The sequence below is a fragment of the Rana temporaria genome, chromosome 6 (genome assembly GCF_905171775.1).
Source record: "Rana temporaria chromosome 6, aRanTem1.1, whole genome shotgun sequence".
NCBI lineage: Eukaryota > Metazoa > Chordata > Amphibia > Anura > Ranidae > Rana > Rana temporaria.
The window spans coordinates 163,587,085-163,612,951 of record NC_053494.1 but is presented as its reverse complement, the minus strand read 5'-3'; the positions used below and the strand labels follow the sequence as shown (position 1 = coordinate 163,612,951).

At 43.2% G+C, this 25,867-nt stretch overlaps 1 protein-coding gene across 2 annotated transcripts in view; it reads right to left on the bottom strand.

Moving 5' to 3' along the window:
- The window catches only part of GPR155 (G protein-coupled receptor 155), a 75,847-nt gene that overhangs the window by 29,399 nt on the left and 20,581 nt on the right, over nt 1-25,867 (bottom strand). For both annotated transcript variants that reach the window (XM_040357717.1, XM_040357718.1), the window contains exons 3-6: nt 21,839-22,238; nt 13,884-14,049; nt 5,305-5,460; nt 3,777-3,860 (exon numbers count right to left, since the gene is read on the bottom strand). In XM_040357717.1, coding sequence (XP_040213651.1) covers nt 3,777-3,860; nt 5,305-5,460; nt 13,884-14,049; nt 21,839-22,238 — 806 coding nt within the window. The remainder of the gene's footprint in view (nt 1-3,776; nt 3,861-5,304; nt 5,461-13,883; nt 14,050-21,838; nt 22,239-25,867) is intronic.

Sequence of the window (25,867 nt, the reverse complement as noted above, 5' to 3'; positions counted from 1 at the left end):
CTTGGAGGGGGGCGTGTTGTATGGAAATGAGGCTTGACCTCAAGTTTTTTGATGTTTTTTGACACTGCGCATGTGCCGGGCGACTACATTTCCCAGTGCGCATTGCGGCTAAGTAGGCCGTACGGGCCTATTGATTTTGACGTGTACGTAAACGACGTAAATCCCGATTCACGGACGACTTGCGCAAACGACGTAAAAAAATCGAACCTCGCGGCGGGAACGGCGGCCATACTTAACATCGTTATTCCACCTCATAGGTGGAATAACTTTAGGCGGCCTATCCCTTACGGAAACGACGTAATGCGACGGTGTAGGCCTGGCGTGTAACGGCTACCCATGTAGTGAGAGGGTCTCACTTGTTGGAGAAGTCCTTTTCCCTGGCAAGCTGCGATATGCAGGTACCGCCGGTATATCCCATCGAACGCCCTTTCAAGAAACGAGACGGGCTACGTTTGCAGAGTCAAGCAGGACTGACTTTTTAATGGTTCACTCTGAGATTTTATACAGTATTCAAGGCACATGAACAATCAAACTGCCCCCACCCACACATCACACCGTGGGGAAGCTTCAATCACCTTCTTTGAGCTAATTATAAACATTTCTTCATTACCAGAACTCAAACACAATGATCTCCTTGAATCAATCAGTCTCTAGACGTTCCGGCACCGAGATCTACTTAACATGACCTGGCCGGGCACATTCCTTTCTCAATAGAATTCAATTAACCTTTAGAACAGGGATATGCAATTAGCGGACCTCCAGCTGTTGCAAAACTACAAGTCCCCATCATGCCTCAGCCTCTGGGTTCATGCTTGTGGCTGTCAGAGTCTTGCTATGCCTCATGGGAATTGTAGTTCTGCAACAGCTGGAGGTCCGCTAATTGCATATCCCTGCTTTAGAACAAGATACACTCACAGATCATCACGTTAGCATACACCTGGCAGGAGGCTGTTACTACACAAAGAAGAGTCCATTAGCTATGTAAAGGGAATATTAGCATTCAGCAGTGAAAAAGTCCCTTGTATAATTAACCCTTTGAGCTCAGAATACAATGTGGTAAATCCAATTGTAACGAGCCATGCAGTTCTTTGTAGACCTCACTGTAGGAGTATTAAAGGATGTCCCGGCAGAATAGTTCATACGTCCGTTACACTGCGTACGTTCGTGAATCGGCGCATCCCCTCATTTACATAATCTATGCCGGCCGCAATGGAAACGCCATCTAGCGGACAACAGAAACATTGCAAGCTAAGATAGAACGGTGCAAGCTGGCCTATCTTAGCTTTGTTTAAGTGCATCTCTGTTTGAGAATACACTTAAACAAACGCCGGCGTAGATTCAGAGTTAGGTCGGCTTATCTACTGATAAGCCGGCCTAACTCTTTGTGAATCTACCTATATGTCTTTATAATTTAAAATACACCTATGATAAAAATGATAGACCCTTCATTTCTTTGTAAGTGGGCAAAACGTAAAAAATCTGTAGAAGATCAAATAATTATTTCCCCCACTGTATGTCACAGAAGCAAGCAGCGAGATTACCCTTACCATGCTAAATGTGGTGAAACATAATGCCACACCAGGACACCACCAGTAACAAATTATTAATAATTAAACCTAAATGTGATTTTGTGTCAAGCATAAGGGAGAGTCAAACGGTCTATAAAGTTTTTCCTCCTTGTTGCCGAGTTAATTCAAAGTTTACATCCACCCATAGAAGTCTCATACAGATCATTGGGCACTAGACCATACACCCAGTTTATTGTACTGTGAAAGGATTAGCACACCTAAAGCTTATGCTCATTTAAAGATTTACACCTTATAAAAACACACCTTGATTTCCAATGATAAGGTATACATTAATGACGGCAATGCATTTGTAGCAGCAGCCAGGATTGCACAGATTTAGCAAGCACTGATGAATGTACCACTACGTCACAACGTATGTACATTGCGGCTTGCAGTGATTATAGGGTAAAATTTATGTTCAACTAATAGGGTTACATCAACACCAGTCTGCTAAAGAACATAAATTACCATGTGAGAAGCAGCTGTTAAAAACACTGAGCAGAGCTCTAGGTGACGATGAAGGTAAAATGTGAAATGAAACAGACACACACATAAAGTTCATGTATAAGCTTTACTAGCCCCCTCATATAAACCAAAAGTAGTACTGTAACAAGCTAAACTCCTGGAGAGAAAAGTAAAACAAAATACAATTAAATGTGAACCTTTCGTGAATTTCAAAGCAAGGGTGCTACTTAAAATCAGGCAGCAAAACATTCTTGCTAGTGCCTCATTGGCCATAACGCCCCTATCTGTTTTTTTTCTGCACAGTGGCATAGCTCCCTACTGTCCCTAAATTGGAGCAATGTCCCTCATGCCTCCTTATTTGTCCCTCATTTTGGTCTGATCTATATAGTTGTATATAAATTGCATTTTATATCTATCAAAAAGTGTTTTCCAGCGCCAAACCTTTCATCCAGTTTCGAAATTGCTAAATATGTAAATTCCAAAAGCCAATATAAAAGGAATAGTAGTTGTATAATAAAAAAATAAAAAAAAGCACTTGTGAGTTTAACCAATCATGTTTTTTTGTACAATTCTCCTTTAAAGGGGTTGCAAAGGTTAACAAAAAAAACCCCTAAATAGCTTCCTTTACCTTAGTGCAGTCCTCCTTCACTTACCTCAGCCTTCCATTTTGCTTTTAAATGTCCTTATTTCTTCTGAGAAATCCTTACTTCCTGTTCTTCTGTCTGTAACTCCACACAGTAATGCAAGGCTTTCACCCTGGTGTGGAGTGTCGTGCTCGGGGGCGAGCAGGAGAGTCAGGGCACTCTCTACATTGCAGATAGAGAAAAGATCTGTGTTAGTAGGCGTCCTGACTCTCCCTGCTCGCCCCCTCCCCCCTCAAGGCAGGGGGCGAGCACGACACTCCACACCAGGGAGAAAGCCTTGCATTACTGTGTGGAGTTACAGACAGAAGAGCAGGAAGTGAGGATTTATCAGAAGAAATAAGGACATTGAAAAGAAAAATGGAAGGATGAGGTAAGTGAAGGAGGACTGCACTAAGGTAAAGGAAGCTATTTAGGGGAATTTTTTTTTACCTTTACAACCCCTTAAAGGGGGCGTGGGAAGGGGAGTGTCCTATGCCTGCATCCTTTTTCTGATGTCCCGCATTCCCTTATCAAAAAGTTGCGAGGTATGCAGTGGTATTCGTTTAAAACAGAAGAGAGAGAACATAGCGATGACCTCAGAATGGTGCTGTTTCTTTATTGTCAAAGTACCAAACTTACCCTTTCAGCAGCCGGTGTGTTGGAATGACACTGCTTTGTTTCTTCCTGGCCATAGCAGTCCAGGAAGAAGCAAACCATTTGGGATGGTTGAATACCAATTACCGCTGCCACATGCTGTTCCTCCCGTCAACCTGTATATTCTGTAGGTGATGTACAAGCCAGAGGGGGGAAACCAGTGTGTGGTGAGGCAGCAGGTATTCTAGATTTCAGGAAGTGTGGTATAATCGTTGTGACCAATGAGAAGCAAAACAGCAGGTGTCATTTCCTAGAAGATTAATTTTAGTAAAATCAATGCATACATTACCTACGAACCAATTAATAGAATACTTTTAAATTTGGACACGACTGTTACTGTATGACAAATGTTTAATACTTTCTGCATTGTATGGTTACTCTATCCAAAATGTGATATCCTTCCATACATCACAAAGTAAAAAATTACAGCAAATATGCAAAAAAAAAAATTATAAAAAAGACTCACTTGAGCCAGAAGTAGATTTGCAGTCAGCAAATGAGGAAGCCTTTTATATTTTTTACTCAAAAGCAAAACAGCAAGAGACCAGACCTGCAAATAAATGCATAAAAATTAATCAAATGGACAAATAAATGATATCATTGTGATAGGATGCTCCATCCACCCCTGCTCGTCTGACTGGAGTTTAGTGTGAAGCACTGTGCCTCCATGTTTCACCTTACATCTGCAATGGATTTCCCCTCTAGCTTGTAGTATTATCCAGATGTAAAACACATTTTCCTACTCTACCAAAACACCAAATTATACAAATTTTTCCCTTTGCCCCTTTGTACCTGTAAGAACAAGTGAGTGCTCTAATTGTTTGGGGGAGGGAACTGCATCCAAGGAAGGCCCCATGCCACTAGGGGGCCCCATCAGGGTTGCCATCCTCAGTAAAACCAGGGACAGTATTTAAAAAAAAAAAATCCCAAGATTATAGCTGCCCTGCCTCTCCAGTACCTTTTTAGTGTGTGTATGTATATATCTGTATACTGTGTATGTATACTGTATGTGTGTGTATACCGTGTGGCCCCATAATCTATTGCTTGGGGGCCCCATAATCTCCTATTGCCCGGGGGCCCCATGAGTTGTCAGTCCGCCCCTGCCTGCATCCCACCTATTTCCTGCATGACAGAGGCACTTAAAGCGGAGCTCCGCTGAAAAAAAAAAAATATTAAAAGCCAGCAGCTACAAATACTGCAGCTGCTGACTTTTAATATTAGGACACTTACCTGTCCTGAAGTCCAGCGCCATCCGCAGCAGAGGACGAGCGATCGCTCGTCACTCTGCTGCCCCCCATCCTCGGTGAGGGAACCAGGAAGTGAAGCACTCCGGCTTCACTGCCCGGTTCCCTACGGCGCATGCGCGAGTTGCGCTACGCCTGCCGATTGGCTCCCGCTGTGAACTGGGAGCAGAATGTTCAAACGCACAACCACGGTGCTCAGGCATATGTTTCTCCGCGGTCGCACCATATGCGTGATGCATCGCTACAAATGTCAAAACTAGAGCAATAATTCTTGTACAAGAACTCATGGTTAACTATAAACTGATTTGCTGTAAAGGCTTTAAAAGCATCACCTATGAAGATTTTTGGGTACCGTAGTTTCTTGAAATATCACAGGCACAATTTTAAGACTTTGCATGTTTGGTATCTACTTACTCAACGCAACCTCATCTTTTATTTTATAAAATATCGGTATTATATTGTTTTTACTGCACTATAATTTATTTTATTATATTTTTTCCTGTAAACTTGCGTTTAATAAAACAGCTGCGCAAATATCATGCGACATAAAAACGTGCAACTATCTATTTTATTATACAGGGCTGCTGCTTTCAGAAAATATATAATGTTCTGGAGGGTTTAGATAATTTTATTTAAAAAAATTACGATTTTTACAAGTGTGAAAAAATATTGCTATAGAACTGAACTGGTTAATAAAAGACAGAACATTTCATTTAGCAGATACATACTAAACATTACTTGTAAACTCACCAAGGCAAACAAACTGACAATGCTAATATCAAAGCTGACATTTTGCAAAGACGACATTAAACGTTTAGGGTCCATTGAAGGAATAGTCAGTAGCCAGGCGGAAACATACATAATTGGAGCAGATACAAAGGTACTGATCACCATACCCGACGTGACCTGGAAAAGAAAAAACAAAAACCTAAGGATCAGACACCCCTTGGGCACGTAGAGTACATTCCTACCTTTCTCTAACACACCATCCTTACCTCCTCACCAGCTTGGCCCAAACAACTATTTAGAGTTAAAGTAAACCTGAAGTTCAGATTTAACAGTCAGAAAGAAAGGCAAGGCACATACATATATATATATATATATATATATATATATATATATATATATATATATATATATATATATATACACACATATATACACACACACACACACACACACTTGTGCTCATAAGTTTACATACCCTGGCAGAATTTATGATTTCTTGGCAATTTTTTTAAGAATAATAGGATTTTTATAACAGCTTACCTGTAAAATCCTTTTCTTGGAGTACATCACGGGACACAGAGCTGCATAGCCATTACATGTGGGTTATAGAGTCTACCTTCAGGTGATGGACACTGGTGTAATCAATTAAACAGGAAGTTCCCTCCCCTACTGGGAGTACCTCAGTTTTTGTAGCAAAGCAATAAGTGTCCCAATATCCCCAAACAAGAGGGGTGGGAGCTCTGTGTCCCGTGATGTACTCCAAGAAAAGGATTTTACAGGTAAGCTGTTATAAAAATCCTATTTTCTTTATCGTACATCACGGGACACAGAGCTGCATAGCCATTACATGTGGGATGTCCCAAAGCAATGCTTACTGAGGGGAGGGAGACACCAACAACGCAGACCGCCATCAGACGTGAGGACCTATAATGCTGCCTGCAGCATACTGCGCCAAAAAGCTGCATCCTCTTGCCGTCTTATGTTCACCTGATAGGAGTTAGTGAACGTAAGCACAGATGACCAAGTTGCGGCCTTGAAAATCTGCATCATAAAGGCTTGGAAATGCATTGCGCATAAAGCGCTTACCATCCTGGTAGGGAGCACCCCCACAAAAAAAACAGGGGAATCCTACTCTAACCACAAGCCTGAATAATAACCTGATGAATCAACCTTAAAAAATAAAAACAGTTGATTTTAGACGCTGCCTGCCCTTTCCTGGGGCCTCCTGGTAGCGCAACAACATCAGTTTTCCGTATCCGAGCAGCCGCTTCAGATAGGCCTAGACCCTTCTTACTCCAACGAGAGAGAGAGTGTAACCATTTTAATAGCTAACCTGAACACTGCCTGCCCATCTAGGGTCTTCTGGCAGCCCAATAAAAACATCAGCTTTCTATATCTGAAACCTTCAGATAGGTATTTAACTGCTCTCATCTCAATTGAGAGAAAAGCAACCTTTCCTTCCGTGAAACAAGGTTTTGAAAAAAGGGAAGGTAAGAATATCTAGATTCAAATGAATACTAGATCCTTCTAGTAAATAAGGTTGGGTGAGGATGAAAATCACTCTACTTGTAAGAATAATTGAGTATGGCTCTATACCAAGAAAGTTGCCAATACTGAAACTCTCTTGGAGGCTACCACAACCAAGAACACCAATTCCTTGTTAAAGGATGAAGAGAAATATGGTGCATCGGCCCAAGGAGCTGACCCTGTAAGCCGACAAAACTAGAGCCAATCTTCCGAGCACAAGGGCGACCCAACTGGTGGACTTATGCTCGTCACCCCTTGTATAACAGCCCGGACCAAAGAGTGTGAAGTAATCGACCTTTGGAAGCAAGGCCGAGATCGGATCCTTGATATAACTTAAGGCTAGCTCCGTCTCCTTTCCAAATGTAGGAAGGCAGGAATTTTACCTTTGACAAACTTCCACGGATGCCACCATCTGGTTTCACACCAGGAACATGGGCCTTCCAGACCGTAGGATATCTGGTCCTGGAGGCCAGCTCTCTTGTATGAATAAAGGGAATTGCCGCTGATTCTGAAAGCCCCGATCCTCGAGAATGTGGGCTATAATAGCCAGACCATTAATTCAACTGGGCAGGATGTAATACCACCTGCAAAGTAGGCCTGGACAAGATGTAAGGGACTGTGGGTCCTCTACTACCACCCTTACTGTTCCTGCACCGAGAGGTCATCAGGGTTATGCCGGAGTAATCAGGCCAGCTTCCGTTCTCCTCTAATGTTGCATAGAAGCCACAAAAGTCGCGGGACTGTGGGGAGAGACACAACCAGTGGCAACTGGTTCCCCCCGGATTACAAACACATCTGCCCCGCATGCGGGTGGATCCTTTATCCTTGACCCCAAGCTGTTCAATCTCTTGTTGAGCCTGGACGCCAATACATCTTATGTACAGGGTACTATTTCTGTGACATTTGGTCAGGAAAACAGTCGGGGTGTAGAGGTCATTCTCCCGGAGACACTTGTTGACGGCTCCAGCGAATCGCCTGCCAATTCTGCATTTCATTAAATGACGAATGTCAATAGGCAAGGCACAAGCTCCTCCTTGGTAAATTAAGTAAATCACTAGTATGGCATAGTCTGATTGTACTCTGACAGAACCAACCTGCCACCTGAACATTCAGGCCCCTAAGCCAGATGCTCCATCGGTAGCTCTAGCTGACAGATAAGGCTCCCTTGGAGCTTGACTACTTCCCCTGGGCCATGGTCTCTTCCTGACCTGGCAAACCCTTTTAGTTAAGAATCACCAAGAGGAATTCCAGCATATCTCTGGGACCGGGTTCTTTGGATAATGCTAGGTCAAGATCCACTCTTTCTAGGCCGACAAAATACTGTTTATAACAGCCCTGAATAAAAGTTAGTATAGGGAACTGTCTTGAATGAAGCCAGCATCTTCCCTAGTGCCTTAATCAAAAGGCCAAAAGTAAGGAACTGTTCCTTGCCGTGACCACATAGACCAGTTTTCTTATAGCGATGGTCTTGTCGGAGGCCAAAAAAATCTTTTTGGACTGTGCCAAACATACCCAGCTTCTTGTCAAATGAAAGAATGTATCTTTAGAGTTCCAGATACTTGACCATGCTGGACACCCTTAGGTCCAGCCATGCTACTGACTGACCCATCAGCAGGAGTTTGCTTCGGTATGCCATTACTGCTATACCCTGGGCCTACAGACCTGCTAGAGGCGGGCCCTAGCACCCTGACAACCCAGGCACGGAGGCTAACCCAAAAGGGCAAGACCACCAACTGGAGATAGTGCTGTTCCCCTGCGAAACGCAGACAACCTCTGCAGACCCAAGTAAATAATCACATATGCAACTGGCTCCCCATGTGTGTATGTGGCAAGTGTTAAAGCCATATGCCTCAATGGAAGTGTGTGTACATGGCAGCGTGTGTTCCTGGAAGCATGAATTCATATAAATATGTTTTAAGCAAAACATGCATAAAGCATGTGTGCTCTGGAACAAGCATCTTGCAAGCAAGCATGCGCTATAAACGTGTTATGCAACAATGTGCAACATGAACCCATGCAGACACGTATTTCTATGCAAACACAAGGAATCCTGTATTGCTTAATTAGGCCGCCATGTGCAACTTTAAAGTAATCATGCATCCTTATGCGATTCAGCATCTTCCATGCGATCAACATCTTATGCATTTTAAGCACTACTGTGCGGACAAGAACCCTTGTGTGACCAAGCACCCCTGTGCGATCCAGCATCCTTATGCACTCAAGCGTCTTAATGCGACTTTAGGCATTTCTGTGAAACAAGCCTCTCTATGTGATCAAGTATCCTTGGGTAATCCAGGATGCTGTTGATCCGACAACCATGTGTGATCCAGCTTCTTTTTGCATTCAAGCATCTTTAAGCGATCTTTAGGCATTCTTGTAGAAACAAGCCTCTCTGTGCGACCAAAATATCCTCGAGTAATCAAGGACTTGGGTGATCGGGTAATCATGTGTGATTCAGCATTTTTATGCCTTCAAGCCTCTTTATGCGATTCTAGGCATTTCTGTGGAAACAAGCCTCTTTGTGTGACCAAATATCCTTGGGGAATCAAGGACTTGGGTGATCAAGTAATCATGTGTGATTCCAGCATTTTTATGCATACAAGCATCTTTATGCGAACTTAGGCACTTCTGTGGAAACAAGCCTCTCTGTGTGACCAAATATCCTTGGGTAATCCAGGATGCGGATGATCAGGTAACCATGTGTGATGCAGCATCTTTTTTGCATCCAAGCAACTTTATGCGATTTTAGGCATTTCTGTGGAAACAAACCACTTCTGTGTGACCAAACATCCTTGGGTAATTAAGGATTTGGGTGATCAGGTAACCATGTGTGATCCAGCATTTTTATACATACAAACGTCTTTATGCAATTTTAGGCCTTTCTGTGGAAACAAGTCTCTCTGTGTGACCAAATATCCTTGGGTAATCCAGGACTTGAGTGATCAGGTAACTAGCATCTTTATGCACTCAAGCATTTCTATGCAACTCTAACAAACATGCAACACCATACAGACAGAAACATGTATCCTTATGCGATCCACAATAAAACATGCTCTGTTACTTGTTTTTATCCCACATGCATTCCAAACTCATGTATCTTATGCAACATGCGGAAGTTATCCTCTGTACATGTGCGTTTCCTCAATTAAGAGACGTTAGCAATGTGTACCAGCAACTGTGCATCCCTCAGATGTGCATTTGGTTAGCCTGAAGCCGACACCAGGCTGAGGACCATATGGAGGTCTTACTAGCCACCTATAGGAAAACCTCTCTTTACACTCTAAGGAGAAGATAGAGGCTTTGGCCAAGTAGGCAGAGGGAAGTTATATGCATCATGAATCTCTGAAAAGACTGCAGGTGCAATCAGAACCTGTAGGGCTTTTGATAGCTTCTCCTCGTTAGGCTGCAGCTCCTGTCTCCTGTCCTCTGACGGTGAACCTTCATCCCCAGCTCTTCTAATCCCTTTGTTTAAGGATTAAAGCAGGAAAAGGGACACACCCTGCTTTTTTTTTTTGCTTCTTGTGAGGATGCTGCGAACATAGCAGTTAACCTCTTGTAGAACAACAAATGTGATGCAAAAAACAAAACACATGCAGAGTGGCTGCAATGTTGGGGGAGGCTGCATTGATTGCCTGACAGGTCTGATGGCTCAATCTGTGAGCTGTCTCTACAGGGGAGAATAAGGGGCCACCAGGTTCAGGTGGCGATTCCTTTTTATATTCCTACCCCTGACCTTATTCAATGGGGAGACCAAAGTCCTAAGCTAAAAGCAGAGGAGCTTAACCCAGGTGCATCAACAGCTGAACTTAGTCTGGCAGCAACAATGCCTGCTAATCTGCACAGCTAGATGCGGAGTAGGCGTCTTAGATGAATCTGTATCCAACTCACACAAGGTGCTTGCGTTTGTGTCCCCCTAGCTTTACAGAGCTCTGACGTCTGGGCCTTTTTGAAGAGCCCTCTCTGCGACTGCACTGAGCCGGTGAGCACGTGCGACATGGTAGAGCCTGAAGCTGAGGAAGTGGGACGCACAATAGACCAGCTAACACTTAAGCTTCCGTCTTTGAAAAGCATGGTAAGCGAAAACATCAGGCATGTCTTTTACTGCCCATAGTAGTGGAAAAACAGATAAGACTTGCAGCTACTCATGGAAGACCATGCTTTGCATAGGATTAAGGGCATTTTTTTTTTTTTTTTAATGTACCAGCCCCTTCAAGGGGAGATATATGGGTACTACAGCCATCCTGTCTGAACAGACATAGTGGCCCAGGCTACATGCCGGCTAGGGGAGGTATATGGGTGCCCTGAGCCATCCCGTCTCAGAAGACATCGTGGTTTACATTGCCCATGCATAAAAACATAATATAGGCGAGACCCATAGTCCCCTACAGAAGACCTACTGTCGAACCAAGTCCCGTAGGTCCCTCTCTTACCTTTCCACGCTGCAGGGTATTGCCAAGCAAGAGGCCCAATCTTCCCCCTTCACCGTGGGTATAGTCCTAGACCTTCAGGGACCGGGGTCCATGGCAGGAACACCACACCCCTGGACCTATATAGCACCCTGGCAGCAGAAAAAACATTTGGTCCTTAGAAGGCACAAAGTTCTGGAACCCAGGATCCAGCCCTCCGCAGAGAGGCATTATAGGCTAAACCTCGTTCTTCGTACCGAGGCCCGGGTATCGTCCACTTTGGCTATGAAGCACCTTGGACGGATCCGGATTTATGGAGGCTTTTTACATCCAGCATGGATCCCTCCAGTGGAGCTCCTAAGAGCACATGTTAACTCGTGACCAACACCTTAGACACTGATGAAAAAACTGAGGTACTCCCAGTAGGGGAGGGGTTATATAGGGAGGGAACTTCCTGTTTAATTGATTACACCAGTGTCCATCACCTGAAGGTAGACTCTATAACCCACATGTAATGGCTATGCAGCTCTGTGTCCCGTGATGTACGATAAAGAAATTAATTATAACACAAAAACATTTCTTTCACTCATTGTTAGTGTTTGTCTGAAGCCATTTATTATGAATCAAATGTGTTTACTCTTTTTAAATCATAATGGCAACAGAAACTACCCAAATGACCCTGATAAAAGTTTTCACACCCTGGTGATTTTGGCCTGATGACATGCACACAAGTTGACACAAAGGGGTTTGAATGGCTGGCTTTTAAAAAGGTACATGTAACGGTACGGCCCGTGGGACCCAGAGGCTCTTGAAGGATACGGGGTACTCCTGGTTCAGCTTCACCAATGACTCTTGGGTCTAGGGTCATCCTATGTCCACTAGGGGCATAGGATGACTGAGAAATTATATCTTGAATTACATGAGATGGGACACATACTGTTAAGATGTTAATTGATTTTAATCACCTCCAGCTACCTGGCTGTAGTGATAAAAGCTTGCTGTGATTGCATTCTATTGTCTAATGTGTTAATTAAGCCTGGCTCCTAAGATATTTCATGGTGCTATGCTAACTAACCCTGTATTGTGTGAAAGTTCTATTGATGCTAGTATGTGTTGTGAGTTAGCACACTCTAAAAAGGTCAGACGTCTGACTTATGTTCACTAAAGGAATGTGTATTGTGTAGCAGGTGAGAATAGCTTATCGCGGAGTCAGAAAGTCTGTCTAAGATGTGGATTGAGGGGGACTCGTTAGCACCCATTGTGTGATGTTGTGGGTGGAGTATGTCATTGTCCCTTTGATTACTGCAGCATGCTTTCTAACTGTATATAAGAAACCTAAGTTTTCCATTAAAGTGTATCTGTTTGGAACCAGAGAACAGAGCTGTGTGTGTGTCTCGTTCTTCTGGGGGAAATCCAATGGGTCCTGTCTGCTGGATTGTGGAGTGTCGATAAGCTGTCTTGGGTTGGTGGAATGTAATATTGTAACGGCGTTAACCCCTGACCGTTACAATTGGTGGCAGCAGTGGGATGATTCCACAGCCTTAAAGGATGGCTGCAAGAGGACACAGGACAATGGAGAGACAGCATGAACGGCTGAAGCTCTCTTCCCTTAAAGACTTACTGGAGAGCCGGGGCAGACCTGCCAGCAACCGTAAGAAAAGGGAAATTATCGCAGAACTTGTCGAAATGGATAGAGCTGAAAGGCCCAGCATAACAGACAGGACACCCGAGGAGGAATGTTTTGATCGGGCTGTTAAACGAGGACTGGCACAGTATGGTCCTAACCCTCCACCAGAGATCATAGACCTGGTTATAGCGGCTGTGGATGCAACTTGGCTACATCAAAGAGGTGCTGCAGCAGCAAAAGTCACAGCAGCACCAACTGGGGAGAGGTACAGATACCAGTCGCCATGGAAGACTAATTCAGAAGGAGGTTACATAAGATGCGGATACAGCACAGAGGACCAGTATCAGAGGAGGCCCTGCTGGGATGGTCCGATTTGATCCGTTGCCAACTCTGGAAGGAAGAGCTAGCTTTTGAGCAGCAACACCAGGGAAAGGTCCTCCCCTCCATCCATGTAAGGTACTGGCCGCAGTATGATGTACGAATGCCGTTGTTGGGGGAACAACCGAAGCAGGAGTGGACAGTCGAGTTAAGCAGGCTGATCCGGGCAGAGATGCCGTTGGACGAGAGCTACAGAGCCCTCCGGTGGTATGTAGCCCAAGAGTGCCCGTGGTCAGCGGATGACAGCCCCACTGAAGGCTATGACTATGATGGCCTGGGATTGTTGTATTGGAGGATGTCCAGTGATCCTGACTTTGGGGATGATCGGGAGTGGCGCTTGGAGGAAATAATGGAGCACAGAGAGCAAAAATTGAATGTCTCAGAAGGGCACTGGTTACAGGAAGATTGGAGTTTCTGGCCGTCCAGGAATGGGTGGCCTCTCCCCAGCGGCAGGCACGTTCTCTGAGAGAGACAGAGTAATATATATATATCACATACATACACACACACTGTATTGCCATTCACTTAACAGATAGAATATGATGCTCAGAAACAAGGACTTCAAATATTCTAGCTCAGAAGTTAACCTCCCTGTGTACATTCTTAAAATATTTACAAAGTATTACAAGTCTAAATAAATATATGTCTTTATTCATACATACAATCTCTACTTCCATGTTGAACTGGTTGGCAAATATAGCGACACCGGGTGCCACTGGGAAGACTCCATACAGAAATGCATAGTTAGATAAACTGGTGTGGTTGATGTCCGAGTTACTCTGGTCCAAAATTTCCACCATTTCCCTGCAGATAAGAGGCAGAACCAGCCTAAAAGAAACAAGAAAACCAAGTAACTGAATGTATCTACAGTGCCTTGAAAAAGTACTCATAGACCTTGAAATTTTCCACATTTTATCATGTTACAACCAAAAACGTAAATACATTTTCTTGGGATTTTATGTGATAGACCAAACACAAAGTGGCACAAAAATTGTGAAGTGGAAGGAAAATTATAAATAGTTTTCAGCATTTTCTTACAAATAAATATCTGAAATTTGTATTCAGCCCCTTTACTCAGATACCCCTCACTAAATTCTAGTGGAACCAATTGCTTTCAGAAGTCACCTAATTAGTAAATAGAGTATACCTGTGCTGAGCATATGCTTGAAAAAGAGGCGCTGCCATTTTTCCCCAACCAATGGCTTGCTAGCTTCGAAACATGTCGCATGTGTGTAATGTCATTGCCGGGCGCCGTGCTGTGATGCTCTCCTAGCCTCACTCTCAATACACGGCCGTATTTACTTTCTACTCTACAGAGTGCATACCAAAGCCAAAGCGTGACTTGTCATAACCACTGACTCTTGTCCCTCTCCACTACACCTTTTACCTGGAACCCATATTCTTATCAGATGGACTTTTCCTGATAGACCAAGATATGCCCAAGCCTGGATCACTAAAGGAAATTTACGCTGTGCTTAGCTATCCCACTCCATCCTGCACGGATCCGATGTGGTGCCAGCTTTACAGGACTTGCTGTGACTTGCAGTCACACTTTCATCTCTTCAGCCCAGCAACCGGATTTAAATGCAACTTACCTGTTCTCCATGTGAGTGGATGTTGTGGTTTATTAAATTATTCTTACGAGAGGCGCCCCTTTTCTTGTTTTAAACATCTCACGGAGCACTGTACAATCCATCATGTGAAAATGAAAAGGAGTATGGCACAACTGCAAACCTATCAAGACATGGCCGTCCACCTAAACGGACAGGCCAGGCAAGGAGAGCGTTAATCAGAGAAGCAGCCAAGAGGCCCATCGTAACACTGGAGAAACTGCAGAGATCCACAGCTCAGGTGGAAGAATCTGTCCATAAGGACAACGTTGTGCACTCCACAAAGCAAAACGCTATGTGTGGTGGAAAACTAACACTGCATATCACCCTGAACACACCATTCCCACTGTGAAACATGGCGGTGGCAGCATCATGTTGTGGGGATTCTTTTCTTCAGGAGAGACAGAGAAGCTGGTCAGAGTTGATGGGAAGATGGATGGAGCCAAATACAGGGCAATCTTAAATGAAAACCTGTCAGAGTCTGAAAAAGACTTGAGACTGGGGCAGAGGTTCACCTTACAGCTGAACAACAGCCCTAAACATACAGCCAGAGCTACAATCTAATGGTTAAGATCAAATCATATTCATGGGTTAGAATTGACCAGTGAAAGTCCAGACCTAAATCCAATTGAGAATCTGTGGCAAGACTTGAAAATTGCTGTTCACAGATGCTCTCCATCCAATCTGACAAAGCTTGAGCTATTTTGCACTCTCTAGACCAGTGGTTCTCAACCTGGGGGTCGGGACCCCCTCGGGGGTCGAATCATGATTTGCCAGGGGTCACCAAATCCTGGGCTGTTCCTGAAGCCCACGCTTCTCTCCCAGCCTTTTCTCAGCTGTTCAGCAGGGTGTCCCTGGAGTCTGTGGCCCTGAGGTGGTGCCGTTTCTAGAGCCTGCAGCTGCCCACTCAGCCTTTTTGCAGCCGCCCATTCAGTTCACTCCATGACTGGGGGACAGAGACTTGAGGTCAGCTGACTGGTGAGGAATCGGAAGTCGGAGGGGCTGGAGGAGACCCTATCTCCTGATTTCGGCATAGGTGTCACTGCTGCGAGAAATCACACAGTCTGAGACACAGTGAGTAATAGTACCTGTGATTAGAGTTGCCATTAAAAGTCCCCACTATAGTTCTGAGATCAACAGATGACCTTGATTAAGGGTACCCAAGTTGGCTGATCAGAACTCCCCGCCAGCACTGCCACTCATCCCAACTCCCCGCCAGGACTGCCACTCATCCCAACTCCCCGCCACTCATCCCAACTCCCCGCCAGCACTGCCACTCATCCCAACTCCCCGCCACTCATCCCAACTCCCCGCCAGGACTGCCACTCATCCCAACTCCCCGCCAGGACTGCCACTCATCCCAACTCCCCGCCAGGACTGCCACTCATCCCAACCCCCCCAGCCAGGACTGCCACTCATCCCAACCCCCCCAGCCAGGACTGCCACTCATCCCAACCCCCCCAGCCAGGACTGCCACTCATCCCAACCCCCCCAGCCAGGACTGCCACTCATCCCAACCCCCCCAGCCAGGACTGCCACTTATCCCAACCCCCCCAGCCAGGACTGCCACTTATCCCAACCCCCCCAGCCAGGACTGCCACTCATCCCAACTCCCCGCCAGGACTGCCACTCATCCCATTCCTCTCACCCCCCCCCCCAATTAAGGAGTAAGAGAAGGAATACAAATATAGAATACATGGAAGAATACATGGAAGTGAGAGTAAATTCACAATTATGAGCCACTTTGTGTTGGTCAGTCACATAAAATCCAAAATACATATATTTTTCAAGGCACTGTAAGCAGATTGGTAGGTAGGGGGTGTTTGCACATTATAGCATGGACAATTTATGTTATTGGATTCACTGGAAGCAGATTCATTTAAAGTGCATTTATTATGCCTGACAAAGCAAATAACTCCAGAAACTTACCAAAAAAACTGTTTTGTACAAGACATAAGGATAGAAAAAGGACCTGGACTGCCGCAATCCTTAAAACCAAAAGGGTGCTGGTTATGCACAGGTGCATTGGATAGAAAAAGGTCCTGGACTGCCACACTCCTTAAAACTATGTCTTTATTATACAAATAAAATCCAAAAAACAACCAAAGCGATGCACTCAAAATGAAGTGAACAAAAGGAAAAAGGTGGCTGACTCGTAGATACGAGTAAGCATCACATGATGTGAAACATGTCAGCCACCTTTTTCCTTTTGTTCACTTCATTTTGACTGCATCGCTTTGGTTGTTTTTTGGATTTTATTTGTATAATAAAGACATCGTTTTAAGGAGTGCGGCAGTCCAGGACCTTTTTATATCCAATGCACCTGTGCATAGCCAGCACCCTTTTGGTTTAGTGGAACGGAAGCAAAGCCAAGGGATTAGCAGTTTTTAGAGCGGTAAAATTTCTTACAAGACATAAGGGTAGTAGTCTGTTAGGGTAACATGGATCAAAGAGGGCAGCATATTTGTGGGTGAAAATAGATGACAAGCCTGAAATAATCTCCCAAAAATTTGAAAGATTTCCCCTCTATTACTTTTCTGGGGACAACCCAAAATTTGGGATTTTCCTTTACTTTCACTTTTAGTGATAATGGGAAGCAGGACAAATAGAGGGTGAATCTCCCTAGCAGGGACAGAGACAGCAACAAAAAAAACTGACAGTGTTCTAATCCCTCTCCCCTCTATCCAAAAAAAAAAAAAAAAAGTTTGGACTTTAGTTTACTTTAAGCATACACCATGTGCATCATATTACTTTTAAGAGGCCTAAAATCTGCCTGCTGACAAGTCTCAATTCTCAAAACATGGAATCACATTAGCAGTGATAGCGGTATATTTTACCGACAGCTCGATACAGCATAGGAACAATACAGATCTGGTGCTGTCTCAAGAGTGATCACTTGAGTTCCATGCCAACCTTTTACAAAACCTCACCTGGTGCATTTGGTTTAACTGTAGAAGTCTCAAACCAGCGCTATATATACACATAACAATTGAAAGATAATAAATAAACTAATAAAAAAAAATGACATTTGGATTATTTTAATCTAAATTTGATACTGCAACAAAATCAATAAAAAAAATACAATAAAAATACACAATATTAACCAATACATTTATTTTAAAACAACTAGAATGGATTATCGCAGACACTGACCCATATGAAAAAAGGAGGTCCACTCAATTCACTCACAAAATTAGGAAACATTCTGCTCATGGTTTAATCAATGTGGGGGTCTAGTATGAATAGTAAAATACTAGTAAATCTCCCTCTTGCACAGTTGCAAGAAACATCATCACCTCCCTAAAAGGGTTTAAATTTTTTTCCAATAGCTTGTACCTTAAAAAAATGAGTTCTTCCACTATGACATTCACAGATGTCTCTGGCCACATTGGTAGCATGATTTCTAAATACATCATTCAAATGCACATTAAAACAATCTCTCAATTGACACATGTATACAACCTGGCACACCATTATATTTGACGGTTACAATTAAAGTGGGAGTAAACTCCCATGTATGATTTGTACCTATAGGTATGCCTATAATAGGGCTTACCTATAGTATAGGTACTATAAATATCTCCCAAACATGCAAGTTGGGGATTGGGGGGCTTAGTAAACATGCGTTTACCAAGATCCCCCCAGTAGAAAAGAGGGCACATGCAGCAATCACTACTATGTGCCCACTGACAGCTGATATATTGTATCCGCCAGTGTTACAATGTATCAGACTGTCATTTTCTGAATCTCTATACAGAGAATCACCAAAGATCACCCCCCACCCAAAAAATAAATAAAAATTTAAATGAAAAATTATATGTATAAAAAAAAAAAAAAAACATTGTAAAAAGTAAAATAAAATAAAAAAATCCAAAGAGATTTTTGCGGCGCTTTTCGGACGCTAGCGGGGTGTTTTTAACCTTGCTAAAAGCTGAATAAAGGGTTAAAAGCGCCCTTAAAAATTGGAGCAGACTCTGAACTTTCAGTAAAATAATACTTTCTAAGATTAGTTTTGAATTTTCCTCCAGTTTGAGGTCATGTCCCTGTGCTCTTGATTTTAGTTTCACATTTAAAATCCTGCCCTCCTGAACCTTATTCACTCCCTTAAAGTGGAGGTTCACCCTATAAAAAATTTCTAACACTATATCCAGCCCAGTTCTGCATATAAAATGACACTGACCCTTTTTTTTTTTTTTTTTGCCGTAGATAGCGTTTAGCCTTTAGAATTCACCGCGGCTTCCGGGTAGGGAATCCCGCGGGAGTGGGCGTTCCTATTGACATGCCAATTGATTGACATGCTAAACGACAGCGCACACAGCGCGTCACGACTTCCCGAAAGAAGTTCGGGTCGGCTCTATTCGGCGCCGGTGACCTAAACCCTATTGAGCATCTGTGGGGCATACAAGGCTTTTCAGTGGCCAATCAAACAACAATCAGCTCTGTGGGAGGGAGGGGTTTGCCTGAGAAATGTATGTTATCTTCCTGTATTGATGCTTCAGTTAAGACAGTGATCAGACTTCTGAGGCGACTTCCATTGAAATCTATGGGTACAAGTTGCCTAGAAGTCGGATTGAAATAGTACAGGAACCTTTTCTGAAGTCGGAGCGACTTCAGTAGTGTACATTAAGACGGCTCCATTCATTTTCCTCGACCGTGTGACTTGAGGCAACTTGAAGTCGGATCCCAGGTCGCCCTAGTGTGAACCGGCTCTTAGTAGTTTATTTACTTTCTATTTTGTTAATTGATAAAAATAAACAGAAAATAAATCAAAATCTGGTGTGACCACCCTTTGCCTTCAAAACAGCATCAATTCTACCCGGTACACTTGTACACAGTTTGCACACCCGTGCCAACAGTATCAGCAGCATAGCCACAGGTATGCTTTGTGCCAATCACCTTTGTTCAACCCTTAATGCAAACCAATGGGACTGTTTTTTAATCCTTCCTTGCTATGTGTAAAATGCACCCTCAGGTGACTGTATGACACATTTTTTTTTAAATCAATGCCGTACTTACCGTTTTCGAGATAGATGTTCTCCCGCCGCTTCCGGGTATGATCTTCGGGACTGGGCATTCCCATTTGATTGACAGCCTTCCGACGGTCGCATACAGCGCGTCACCAGTTGCCGAAAGAAGCCGAACATCGGTGCGGCTCTATACGGCGCCTGCGCACCGACGTTCGGCTACTTTCGTAAACTCGTGACGCGCTGTATGCGACGGTCGGAAGGCTGTCAATGAAATAGGAACGCCCAGTCCCGCAGCCCATACCTGGAAGCGGCGGGAGAACATCTCTCTCGAAAACGGTAAGTACGGCATTGATTTAAAAAAAAAATACCCGTTTCTGCTCCCCTTAATTAGCCTCAATCTAATGTTAAAAATTATTTTTTTTGGGTGAACCTCCACTTTAATTTATAGCATTTATTTTATGTGGATTTTTTTCTGAATTTTTGGTTGATATTCCGTGTCCATCATTTAAAATACACCCATGATAATAATCTATATATATAAAACTCAACGTGTATGTGTGTGTATGTATGTATGTATGTATGTATGTATGTATGTATGTTCCAGCATCACGTCCAAACGGCTAAAGATATTAACATGAAACTTGGCACACATGTTACTTATATGTCAGCAACAAACATAGGATAGGTGGTTTAACCCTTACCCACCCCCATTTGCCATGGTCGGGGTTTTTCTTTAAAGTCCCATTCAACTCTATGGGAAATACATGTTACTTCATAACTTCCAAACGGCTGTACATATTTCGATAACACTTGGTCACATGTTACTTATATGTCCACTTAAACTATAGGATAGTTAATTTATCCCTTAACTACCCCCCATTTGTGAGGGTCGGGGTTTTTGTTTAAAGTCCCATGCAAATCAATGGGAAATGTATGTTCCCACATAACTTCTGTACGCCTGGAGATATTTCAATAATACCTGGTACACATATTACTTACCGTATATGCCAAATAAAGATATATGACAGTTAAATTAACCTTTACCTACACCCTTATATAAAAGATGGGTATATTTATATTACTATGATTTTCCTCCCCAAAATATTAAGATAGGAAGACCGGGCAACGCCGGGTATTCAGCTAGTATTATATATTATTATATTATAGACCCTTAATTTCTTTGTAAATGGACAAACTTACAAAATCTGCAGGGGATCAAATATTTATTTTCCCCACTGTATGTGCCAAGCCCATCTATAGAAAGACAGTCACCTTATACTGGCAGATGTGGCCATTACTTTCTTTGGCTGAACATCACCCACTGGCTTGGAGAGATCTGAGCTGAAAAGCTTATGCTTCCTCTCTGGCCTGCATCCTCCATATATTCCTATTGAGAATTCATTGGAGAGTCAGTAACAGTCTACAGCCTCCAGTGAACTCTTAGGGCTCTTTCACACCATCACCATTAACTTTATTATTTTTCTTAGGTGACATTTCAGTAAGTTCTATTGACTGCAGCACTGTGCAATGTGGTGGATTGCGTCAGACTGAAAATTAATCCAGGCTGTGTTTTTTTAAATGGTGTGAATGGTGTCAGTGCTGTGAACTGGACTCATAAGGAACAAGGTTTTTGCCTTGCCCTGCGCTGGGTAACCAAGTAAATCACTTGGTGTGAACCAGCCCTTAAAAAGAAAATAAACGCTCAACCCCCAAAATGCAAAATGGGAAATAAAATCCATGAAAATACCCTGGTGATTTCTGGACAGGAACTTTCCCTACAAAGATACAAAAAGTTTGGGATAGAGTTACACTTTAAGTTTGTTTTGCTGTCATGTAGGCTTTGGTCAATGGAAATAAAAAAAAAAAAAAAAATGCTTAAAATACACATAAGAGGGAATGTGCTGAGTCTAACCTTGGCAGTGCATGTAAAAAGGTGATTGCATTTTCAAAATTGCCTAGTCAAACAGATGAGACATTTTACAATCTAATGAAAGTAAAAAATTGGCAAGCTGAAACTCAAGAACCATAAATCATACTCACAGCTTTGCAGTGATAAGTAGAAGCAATGCAACGAAAGAAGATTTCTTAAGCTTGCTAGTCTGTCCGACCATTGTAAGTCCTAGGTAAAATAAAGCTGATCCCGAAAAAGAGCTAGCCAGACCTTCCAAAAAATTCTCCAAGTAAACAGGAATCTTCTGTCCAAGTGCAAAGTTAAAGGCAATGCCTATAAATACCATAAATACAATGGGGTTCTGGAAGACACGAAGAAGTGCAAGTCCTACGATCTTCACTTTGCCTTGTGAGGTGACAGGATTGTCTCTCCATTTCTGGATCTCACAGAGAACAAAGCCCAATGGGTTCAGCATCATGAGGGACACAGGGGCCACCAAATATATATATTGGAGGTATTTAGGATATGTCGTTTGGTACAAGGCCTCAACTAACAAAAAAAAGAGACAAGTAGATTACTTACCGATTAGCAATGATCTGGGAAAAAGAAGGTCTTGTTAGTCATTAGTGATCACAGGCAGTACATCATTCACCTCTGTATTTACAAGCTTTGGGGTGAAATCTATTTTCAATGCTTACATAACAGTCCCTATGTTGTTTATCTATGAGAGCAGAAACTTTAAATCATGCCAGCCCTCTAAACAAGATCCACATGTCTTTCCTCAGGGGTGTCAAACTCAATCTCATCACAGGCATAGCAGCATTATGGTGCATTATGTGCAGAGTTCAGAGCTGTGCCCCATGCACAGAGTGCAGAGTTCATGGGTGCACTATGTACCAAGTGCTGAGTTCAGGGTTGTCCTGTCTCCAGAGTGTAGGGTTGACGAGTGAACTAAATAGAGTGTGCAGGGTTTAGGGGTGCGCTGTGCAGGGTTAAGCTCACTTTCACAGGCTGTCCACATCTCACTTCCACCCCTCCTCAGTTCTGACCTCTGCACACATCTACCTCCACAGCCCTCCTCTCTCCCACCCCCTCCCCTCTTCCCTCAAAAGCTTCCTTGCATCTCACCTACCTGGCACGGCTCTAGTACCTCCCAGCAGTGTGATCTCTCATTTACATGGCGATCATTGGTTGGCACCTGTGCACTCATCTTTTATGACCGAAAAAAGCCCTGGGTGCAAGGGCCACATGAAACACCTGGATTTGGCCCATGGGTCTTGTTTTACATGTGTCTTAGCTGTTAGAAACCAAGAGAGGTCAGTTATCTCCCTTAGACCTGGGGTGCCCAACATTTTGAAGCGTGAGGACCACGTAAGCGACTTGGTAACCGGTAGCGGGCCACAATGAGCAGAACGGGCAGATGGCAGGTCCAGGTCTGCTCTGCAGAGCGGACACGGACACAGTCCACTATACTCTTCTTTTTTTTTTTTTTGCGGATCAGATTGGAGGTAGGACACAAGTCTGTTTACATCTGCCACTCCTTAGAGGTGAATGGAGGGTCCAATTGGGTCGGACTGAACGTGTAAAAAGGGGCCCAAAGCTGCTTTCACACTGATGCGCTGAGGTTTACCAACGCAGTGTACCTTTGGCTTTCCTGCACTTTGCAATAGACTTCTATTATATTCTGCATGTTTGGTGCATTTTCAGAATGTGTATGGCTCAGTGCAGGCAACCCGCAGGTGCGCTGCTCTGCATCTTCGGGTCAGTTTGAAAGAAGCCCAGTAACCACTGCAGAACAGATATGCCCATATATACACTGTGATTTTAGTAATAAACTGACCTTTAATAACAGTATTCTATTTCATCCCAGAGCAGGAGGTCCCGGGACACATCAGAGGGCGCCACTGGTTGGGCACCCCTGCCTTAGACCTTTCATACTACATGTTTAGAATATGTAATGGCACAGGTGCACTTTTACAAGTTTTTTTTTTTTTATGCAAGCACAGAAAAAAAATACTGTCACAACCAGAAGCTGGGGAGGTTTGCTAACAAACTTCATGATCATGTCAGGGTGATCACACGATAGGGAAAACATGCTGACTGGTTCCTGTTTTTAGGGGAGACTTCAGCTGTCATTTTTCCCACAATGCATCACAGTATTGAGAATGCTATTGGAAATAATGTATGATCTTGTTGCCAGGTATTTTTCCTGCACTGGAAAATGCAACATAATGAATGACACAATACTAGGTGAAAATTAACTTTTAATGTAAGCCTATGGCCATATTATGGAGTACTACATAAAGTACTTGTATAAATCTTTAGCAGTAAAATGTTCTTGGTCAGTGAAGGCAAAAATCTTTAAATGACCTTTACAGCACTGAAATCCTAATCTCTCAACAGCTCTACTCCTCCCTTCCTGTAGTGACAGCACCTGGAAGTGCAACTCAACCTGCTTCTTGCTCTGTGTTTACAGGCAATTAGAAGGCTAGAAGACTGTAGGGTAACTGCTGGGAAGGGGAGCTGGGCAAGCCGAGCTTGCTTAGACAATTATTTCAGTGCTTTTATTGTGAATTTGAAGATTAATTGCTCCAAAGTGCCTGCATACCCTAATCACTGGTTCATTTTAAATGCTCGTTCGACACAATGCCAATTTGCTGATCCCAGCATGTTGCATTGTTTGTTATTTTACAAAACCTAATTGAATTGTCAAAAGCGACATATCAACACAGTTCTATTAACCGTAGCAGCATTTCAGTGAGGTAGTTTTTTTTGCAACCCACTGCACTGAAAAAAAAGTACTGCAGGAATTACTTTTTTCAGTGCTTACCACACCAACTCTAATGTAAAATGAAAAGAAAATGACTATGATGTCCTATTAGACATTGACTACAAGAAAATGGCCGAACTACTTCCTGTCCCTAGTGCACAAATAGATTTATTTGACAGCCAAGCCAGTTCCCCTGATGAAGTCAGGTGGCATGACGCAACATGTAGTAACAGAGCGGAAGTGACGCGAGAAGGCGTTCTGACGCCACGGTTTTTATCCTATTGCACTTTTTAATATGTTTGATATAAGAATCCATTTGTCTTCAATAAAACACCCCTTGTTATAATATACTACACTATGGAGGGCATGTTATCTATTTGATTCATATGTAAACCAGAGCCCATAGCGATAAATTGGAAGCTTGAAGCCTGGCGTTTGGAGAGTCTTGGGAGATTCTTGAGTCTTTAGAGATAGTTAGTTTTAGACTAAACTTCCATTTTAAGTCTTTTTTACCTTAAAGTGGTACTAAAGGTTCATTAAAAAAAAAAAAAATTGATTGATTGATATATATATATATATATATATATATCAAACATGTCATACTTACCTCCACTGTGCAGTTCGTTTTGCACAGAGTGGCCCTGATCGTCCTCTTCAGGGGTCCCTCTGCGGCTCTCTCGTCTCCTCCCCGCAATAGCTATCCCCCTCTGGAAAGCTCTCTCCTGAGGGGCTAACCTTGCAGGGGCGCTCCCGTGTCATACACTCGGCATCCATAGATGCAGAGTCATACATACATGTATGACTCGGCCCGCCCCCGGTGGCCGCATCATTGGATTTGATTGACAGCGGTGCTGCCATCAATCTATCCAAACAACCACGAGACTCCGTGGAGAAGAGGACGCCGGGGACAAGCAGAGCAGGTGAACGGGCTCAGGTAAGTAAAACGGGGGGCGTGATTGCCAGGTGTTTTTTAACCTTAATGCATTCTAGGATAGGCTTTCTATTGAGCACTCGCCAAAGAGGAGGACCCTGGATCACCGATGTGGGACCCCAGAAGAGGAGGATCGAGGCTGTTCTGTACATAACCACTGCACAAAGCAGGTAAGTACAACACTTATTATTGTAGTCTATAAAAAAAAAAATATATATATATAAAAAAACAAACAGAAGTTTTAGCGTTACTGTAAATTGAAAAATTATACTTGAGATGAAGGATAAATCAACTTTCTCAAACACTGCGCATTAGGTGTTTTCAGATCCACAGTTTCCCACACTTCATTTATCAAACTTTATTTTATTAATTTACAACTGGATATATAATGGACCAATATAGTAAGATTCTTTACTCTGGTAACCCCATGGTAAGAAGACTTGTATTGATAGTACTCAGCATATGAATTTATTGTTT